Raw genomic sequence first — 9,194 nt, 5'->3', positions numbered from 1 at the left:
GATACGACAACACCGAGTGTTTCCCACTGCATTTCAAGTCATATTACGATTACCAGAACTGTGAGTTGACTTCAAATCTGATTAAGTGTTCTATGATATTCTATCAATCTAAACCCACAAAGAAAAGCAGCAGAAAAGGTTGAGCTCTACAGGGGCATAACATCAAATGCAGTTTAAACCCAACGCCAATAATAAATGACAACTTTTCAAAATATTATATTGATTCACTCCAATCTATGTTAACACAGTCAACAAAGAATCAGATTAGAATGCATTTTGTATGTTGTGCAATCATTCCTTTAAACTTTTGATTTTGGTTGACGAGCTTCCTTCAGACCTTCATCCAAAGCTTTGATCACCCTATCGATGTTATCGGGAGTTGCGTTGTATCCCATTAGTCCAATGCGCCCAATTTTGCCAGCTGTTGGTCCTAATCCACCAGCAATTTCGACAAAGTACCTATGTAGAAAAATATAGAAATATATGCAATCAATCATATGAAGATGCTTCTATACTAGTAGACCAGGGTTCAGGCTAGTTTTCGACCACACTAGCACATTAAAACAGATTTTATTGATTACGCACGTTTCCGGAAACACCCCCTCCCCATCAGGTAAAAACAAGTGACTATAGACTTTAGAGAATCAAAATTTGAATCATGTTTTATTGAAATGATAAGTAATAGTAAACAGAAAAACATAATACTAGGTGAAATATACAGAGTACCCAGCACCAATGAAAATTTAGACTTTTTAGATGATTATAAAAATGGTTTGTTAAAATTAAAAAAATGAACGTAAGCACATAATTATAGGAACAGACCAAAACTTGGACTACCCCGGTATCTAAAATTGAACCATCACAAAAATACATCAAAATTTCTTAACATGAACTTAACCCTTGACCTCCTACCAACAATACTAAGACCAACTCGAATTACACATGCGATTGCAACCTTGATTGATTATATATATATATATATATATATATATATATATATATATATATATATATATATATATATTAATTGGGAGATAAGTGACTTGACAAACAGTGCCATCCTGACAACACATATGTTCGACCATGTAGCATGCTTCCTAACTTTCAAATATAGAAACTTCACTAAAAATAGAAATGACACTGAAATGATAACCAAAAGAGATTCAAACCCCTACACAACATTGATCTCATAAATCAACACATTATTGATGTGTTGATTTATGAGATTAAACTGGGAACATTGGATTATTAGGGTTTTCTGTTTCTTCACAGAAAACCCTATTGAGATTCGCGTGATTATTATTAAGGTTTCTGCTACCTCGGCAGAAAACCTATTGGATTCCTGCTGATTATTATTTTAACATATTTTCCACTGAGTTTCGTCACGTAAAAATCATCTTCTATTAGATTTGACTACTAACATCTTTGAAACGAAATGTTGAACTCTGATAATGATATAACAGTCTCTTTCTGCGCGTAGTTTCTATGGATGTACTGTGCTTCCTATTTTAAACTTGAAGTTACTTAAAGATAACACCAGTGGAAATAGCAATCATCAATACATAACACTAGTAATAGGGGTAATGGGCTTTCAGATCAAAGGTCGAAAGGTCGAGCCCATAAAAAAAGAAAAAAATATGAAAATAATAATAATTTTTATTTGAATTAGTAGCGAAACTCATAAAAAATGAAAAATAATTCTTGCACGCTCGAATTTATTTTTCATTTTTTATGAGTTTCACTCCTAATTCAAATAGAAATTATTATTATTTTCATATTCTTTCATTTTTTACTCACTCACCCTTTCAACCTTTAACCTGAAAGCCCATTACCCCTATTACTCTTAAAATATTTATATACATGAATAAAATATATATGAATAACATACAAATTGATAGATTATTCAATATAAAAGTGTTAGTAAAGTGTGAGCTCACTTATAAATAGATATATAGATATATTTTAAACATTATTTCAATATTTATATTTGTATGAGTTAGATTTTTAAACATTAAAAGTGTTAGTAAAGTGTGATTGAAATAATGCATGATATAAATCATTGAACTTCTAAAATCAATTTAGTAAAAAAATATGTATAATAAATGGAATCAGAACAACCACAAACTATAAATATTACAAATAACACTGGCGTCATAAATATATACTACAAGAAGTGTTCTAAATGTGAATTAGATAAATTAGCTATAACAGAATTTAATAAGCGTAAGATTAGCAAAGATGGTTTTCAATATTGCTGTAAAACTTGTTTTAAACTATATACCAAACAACACAGAGAAGATAATAGAGAAGCTTACAATGATTATATGACAGAATATATGAGAGAAAGATATCAAACAGATCTTAATTTTAGATTGAAACAATGCTTAAGGACTAGATTAACACAATTATTCAACAAAGGAACACATTCAGAAACACTATCTAATTTATTGGGTTGTTCAGATGAATTCTTAAAATCATGGATAATATATCAATTCGATGATAAAATGAATATAGATAATTATGGTGAATACTTTCATATTGATCACGTGTTGCCTATTTCTAAATTTGACATGAGTGATGATTATAATAAGAAGCTAATAGGGAACTGGAAAAATTTAAGGCCTTTAGAAAAGAAGGAAAACATAATTAAATCTAATAAACTAGATTTACAGTTATATTTAGATCAACTGGATAAAGCAAAGACATTTGTTGAATAATGGAATAGTATTTCACAGAATCAACCGCATTCTGAGGTTTTAATCAGTGGTTAGAAAGCTGGCAATTCTATTTGAGCTTTGTATGTCTATAATACATAGCTTTTGCTTACTACTAAAACATATGTTGCCAAATATATCTTGTTTTCAATTCTAAAGAATTAATTAACTTCATCATAAAGAACATCTGTGCAGAAATAATTAGTTTGGTCGAACGTGCGCCACGTCGGCAGTTAGAAATCAACTTTCACATACATAGTACGTATTGGATATTCTCTCTCAAAACACAGTTTACAGTTCTAAATCTAAATGTGAGTACCGTTTTTTGTAGTTATTATGAAGTAGGGAAACCTTTAAACATATTTAAGTACAGTAATTCATTTTCACGACATCTTTTAGATTAAAATGGAACACGAAGAACAACCAGAAATTCTAAGCCAATCAACGGGTGAGGAATGATTGCTGCTGGATAGTGAAACTCAGGAATTAATAGAAATGGAGGATGAAACTCTCGTAATTGACGAACAAACTTCACAAAAATTACAAGAACATTTGGACTATCATCAAGAAATGGTGAAAATTTTGAGTGATGTAATACATAATAAACAATTACCGCGCGAACTACAATTACCAAAATTCCCAGCAACGCGACTTAAATTGCTGTTGGGACTCAAAGAATCGAAAACTAAGAAAATGAGTGGAGAAGAGTTGAACGAGTTTTTAAAATCTAAATTAATCATTGACACAGAACATTTAAACTTTCCGGAAATACAAAGTGTAGAAGTTATTTCATTTGCTGAAATTACTGAATCTTAAAAAAAAGTTATAAAACCATATTAAATAGAAAAGCAAATCACCTATGGGACCACTTCATTTTCGGGGGTTATCTAAATATAGGGTTTTCAATGTTTGATAAAGAAACTGAGGGAAAAGAACATAGATATCAGTGCCGGTTTTGAAAGAAAACTGAGAAGAGTAGGTAGATTAATAAAATATGAAAAATTCAAAATATTAGGATTAGCATTTAGTGAAGTAGTCAGATATTTTCTAGAAATTGAAGAAATGATTGGAAACAATCCAGTAATTAAAGAATTCTGGACAAAATCATAAATTATAACACTGAAGGTCTTTGTAATATAGATATCAACAAGAAAATTAATTTTAGAAAATTATTTGACGCCTGCAAAAAAAATGTATAATTTCTGGGCTAAGCTAATGTGGAATTGCAAATTTGAAATCGAAGTTTTAAGAAATTTGGGGAATGATGAGATTTGGCGATTGGGTAGATGATACAGCGGGTCTTCGACTCTAGTAGTGGTTTAAATTTTTTTATTGAAAATTCTCAATAATTGATCGCGAACTTGCGACCGACTTCATTTACTTATGCCTCTAAGCTGGTCTGCAACTTCATTGCCTCCATGGTTGAAGAACGAGCTCTTCTGATGTCTGCTTCATCATGACTTCGAGCATATCGTGTGGCCTAGCCAGCCGGCCCGGGCCACGGGTTTGGCTGTCACTCGATATCCTAGAGTCTTGAGTCTGGGTGGGTTGAAGTAGACATTGTCATTTAAAATAACATGCTTATGTTGTTCTGTATGAATTACCCGTGTGTCATGTATGTTGTATTAATTTATTTTAAAATTTGTATTTATTGAATTTGGGAATTTCATCCCGAAATTTCAATGTAATAAGGATCAATAAAGAATTGAATTGAATTGTCACCTAATACACATGCCATCAGAGGACGCGGAGCCGTATATGATAGCTATGCTATTATAAATTGCTAATCTCACGAAACCTGCATACTCCTAATATCTAACATATTTTCTAAAACGTTTGAATATTGAAATTATATGTTTACACATTTTCATATTGACCGCTTTTAGCCGCTGATGAAATTCACGCCGGCCCTACACACATCGTAGATAGCTTCGTCATTCCACCGGCATGCCCACGTCAGGGTCTGACTTTTATATCAGACTTCCAAATCGTGTATACATCCGCCATTTAACCGAATAATCCGATTTACTTATCATTTCTATTTATGCCTTCCCCTTCTGATATAATCATACATCCTTTACTATTACAATACGTCTTCTAATGATATTCAATGCAATATAACATTTCGACGTTCAAATATAGGTCATTATATAATCACAGGAAGCCATTCTACATCTATGTCAATAATATTTTGCCAGATAGCTTGTTTGTTAACACATAGACCTGTGACGTTTTGCACATCGATTTACGGCTGTCGTTTGTAAAATGACGCTGAATGGTTAACATTGTTTAGGTTTTATAATGGTAACGTTTTATAGGCGTCAAAAAAATGTAATCTCGATTGTATATATCTGTTTTAATATTGTATTGTTTACTGTTAACTAAGTATTGCGCAATAACCGGTCCGATTGGACCGCATTTCTATTGTTCTCCATTGCTCTATTATCGATCGTTGTTGACGGAAACAGCTGCTCAATATTGATTGGTTACATTTCTATGTTTGAATGTTGTAGTTTACAGAATAAAAATATAACTGTGTATTGCACAATAACCGGTCCGATTGAACCGCTTTTCTATTGTTCTCCATTGTTCTATTATCGATCGCTAAAATTTACATAATAAATATATGTTATGAAATAATATTTCCACCAGTCGTTTCGTTGAATTGATTTTCAGTTGAGAATTTATTATCGAGGATCCGAAATGACTTATCAAAAGCAGCGAGGAATGAAAAAGGATGACGTTAGTCGAAGAAATGGAAGAGGATTCTAAAATGTTAATCAATTTTAATAAAAATTTGATTTATAAATGGAAAGGAATGATGAATACAATAAAAAAACTTATTTGGAATTTGAAAAATTTGAGACCTCCTGAAAAGAAAGAAAATAAAATAAAATCTAATAAACTAGATTTACAGTTATATTTAGAACAGTTAACAAAGGCAAAGCAATTTATTGATCAATGGAACAATGATCCAAATAATGAACAATACGTTGAGGAATTTGATATCAAGGATCCGAAATGACTTATCTGGACAGTTATAATTACTGCTCCTAATAGATAAAAAAAAGTAGTGAGATGTCAAATAGAATTCAAATAAAATATATTAAAAAAACAATAACTTCAACTGCTAGTGAATTCTATTATATTTTTAATATTTTCTTTTCAAATAGAGAATACTTTATATTTTGAATAGATTCAAATAGAAATTCTTTAAATTCAAATAGCTAGTATCAGTAGTCAATACTAGAATTCTTTAGCTTTAACTAGCTAGTATCATTTGAAGAATACTTATAATATTTTTTTTTGCTTTTTTTCTCTAATATAAATGTCAAAGAAATCTAATAAGAATAGTATTGATATTGAAAAAACATTAGATGATTTGGGTATAAGTGATAACAAAGATACAGTTGTAACTAATTGTGCTCAAGTTAATTGTAATATAGACTATGAATACTATTTATATTGTAAGCATCATCTAGAACTATCGATTGCCGGTGGAAAAACTAAAGAGTTTTTAAATAGAATTATTACTTTTCAAGAATTAGACTCTATGAAACCCGATAAAGTAATAAAATATTTTAAGATTTATGAAGAAGCAAGATTAGCTAGAATAAATGATTCTATTTCAGATGGTATTGTCAAATGTTATTCTAAGTTATGTAACCAGTTAATACCAATTGATGATGAAAATAAATTATATAGTGATTTGAAAAATGACTATTTAGTTATGACTGAATTACAAAAATGGGTTGGTTATGCTTCATTCCAATTAGGATCGGTTATGACATTAATTTCTACTGGCGTCATAACATTTTCGAATATCAAGCCTATGGAATATAAATCAGGTAAGAACGAAACAGATGTACTACAACCAAACGTCGAAACAGAAAATGAATAAGAACAAAAATTAACTAAAATAACAGACTTTATCTGATATTGAATCAAATAATAATCCATCTGATTCTTCTAATGCTTAAAGGAATTATAAATTATATATTACAATTGGATTAGTAACAGTTATTATATTATCCGGTGTAATATATAAATCAAAATTCAAATCTGATGATAAATATGATTCCAATGACAATAAACCTATCATACCAGAAAATAAGTCAAATCATAAAGCCATTGAAACTAAATCTATTTTATATTAATATTAATTATTATTAATGGATTAAAATAAGATGAAAAAAGAACAATATTTAAGAGATTTATATTATAACCCAGAAAGTGAAGTATCATATTCTAACGTTTCAGAATTATGGAATAAAATTAAATCTGATAATGAAAATGGCGCCATACGGCACCCACATGGTGATATAAAATATAGTGAATTGAAATCATGGTTACAAAATCAACCAACATATCAAATCCACAAGAAAATGGATAAAACTTATTTAACAAGAAAAGTTATGGTTTCATATATTGATCAACAATGGCAAGCAGATTTAATTGACATGAAGAACTTGGAAGAATACAACAAAGGATATTTCTGGATATTAAATGTTATAGACATATTCAGTAGATACGCATGGTCAATTCCAATCAAAAATAAAACTGGAATAGAAGTAACAAATGCTTTTAAAAATATATTTGAAGAAGCTATTCCAGTTAAGATACAATTTGATGAAGGTAAGGAATTTTATAACAAACATTTTAAAAAACTATTATCTGATAACGTTGTAGATTATTTTTCAACACACTCAGATAAAAAAGCATCTATTATAGAAAGATTTAATAAAACATTGAAAACTAGAATGTGGAAATATTTTACTGCTAATGAAACATATAAATATATCGATGTGTTAGATGATTTGGTGAAAGGTTATAATAACTCTTAACATAGTTCTATAAATATGAAACCTATACAAGCTAGAAAAGAAGATAATTCAGAAATAGTTTGGAATAATTTATATGGAGCATTTGTTACACATGATTTCGGAGAACCTAAATTTAAAATAGGACAACACGTCAGAATATCTAAATATAGAAAAACATTTTATAAAGGTTATACTCCAAATTTTACTGAAGAAATATCCAAGATTAAAAAGATAATATTAACTAAACCATTTGTTTATAAATTAGAAGATCTAAAAGATGAAGAAATATTAGGTTATTTCTATGAACAAGAATTATCACTTGTACCAAATCCAGATGAAATAGAATACAAAATAGAAAAAGTATTAAAAACAAAAACTCTTAAAGGAAAAAAGTATTCTTTGGTGAAATATAAAGGATATGATGCTAAATTTAATGAATGGATTTTATCTAGTAAAATTAAAAGAATAAATGGATAAAGATTTATTCATATTCGAACAGCATAATATGTTAATAACTGAAGTAACCAATTGTGGTAAAACAAATTTCATATTAGATTTGTTAGAAACTATTTATAAGAATCATTTTGATAACATAATATTATTTTGTCCTACTTATGAAATGAATAAAACATATAATAGAGATATAGTTAAGATAAAAAAGTTTATTATATTAGATCCTAAAACAGTAAAAGAAAATTTAGATAATTGTATTAAAATAGCAATTGATACTTATAAAGGATCAAATACATTATTCATTGTAGATGATTGCGCAAATTTACATGATTCAAAAGTAAGAGAAAGTGAGTTATGTTATCTAGCTTTCTCTGGGAGACATTTCGGGATAACAACATGGGTTTTAAATCAAAAATATAATTCAATTGTTAAAGACTTTAGGGAGAATATAAGATTTCTAGTTTTATTCTACAATAAAGATAAACAAGAGCCCCAAGGGGCACAATGGCCAGCCTGTCAGATTTGCTTTTTATAAATGATGTAATCTGTTGGTTATATTTATCAATATACACTCCCTGCTCAATATCATTTACATAGTAAAATCGTGTGTTAACACAGACAGCAGGAACGAATGTAATATAGAAATACGAAGTTATTGTATTGTTCAACGCCCCCTGGTGGCCATATACAAAAACCAATGAGCTTAAAACTCACCAAGATCATAGACCACGTCATGAGCTACAACTTTCCAATTGATTGTGGTAGCAAAATATGCATAGGTACGAATGTAATATAGAAATACTAAGTTATTGTATTGTTCAACGCCCCCTGGTGGCCATAAACAAAAACCAATGAGCTTGAAACTCACCTCGATCATAGAACGTCATGAGCTACAACTTTCCTATTGATTATAGTAGCAAAATATGCTTAAGTATCAATTATGATGTGGAAAAACTTTTTTCCACCTACGAATGAGTACTGATGACTCCAAGATGGCCGCCAAGTGCGTCGTAATTGCCTGGTCAAAAATACCCTCTCGGATATAAAAGATCCCTTTCCAAAGAATACCCATTACAAATTGCAATGAAACATGGCACACCATTAGAAAGCTACAGTACTCAGAATTCAGGCCAAAATTGACATTTTTGGGAACAAAAAAGGTCACAGTACAGCCATCTTGAGTCCGATCGACCCAATTTTTCTC

The 9,194-nt window shown here is 29.8% G+C and overlaps 1 protein-coding gene across 5 annotated transcripts in view; it reads right to left on the bottom strand.

Annotated features, from left to right (window-relative positions):
* Window positions 1-209: 209 nt before the first annotated feature.
* LOC141909362 (alanine--glyoxylate aminotransferase-like) overlaps window positions 210-9,194 on the bottom strand; it is a 172,198-nt gene continuing 163,213 nt past the window's right edge. For 4 of the 5 annotated variants that reach the window (XM_074799807.1, XM_074799806.1, XM_074799808.1 and 1 more), the window contains exon 9: window positions 211-459. In XM_074799807.1, coding sequence (XP_074655908.1) covers window positions 300-459 — 160 coding nt within the window. In that variant the 3' untranslated portion in view covers window positions 211-299. Of the gene's footprint in view, window positions 460-9,194 lie in introns of all 5 variants that reach the window. The other variant, XM_074799810.1, reaches the window with a different exon arrangement.

Source organism: Tubulanus polymorphus, chromosome 7, assembly GCF_964204645.1.
Source record: "Tubulanus polymorphus chromosome 7, tnTubPoly1.2, whole genome shotgun sequence".
NCBI classification, from domain to species: domain Eukaryota; kingdom Metazoa; phylum Nemertea; class Palaeonemertea; order Tubulaniformes; family Tubulanidae; genus Tubulanus; species Tubulanus polymorphus.
This window is presented reverse-complemented; position numbering and strand designations above follow the sequence as displayed.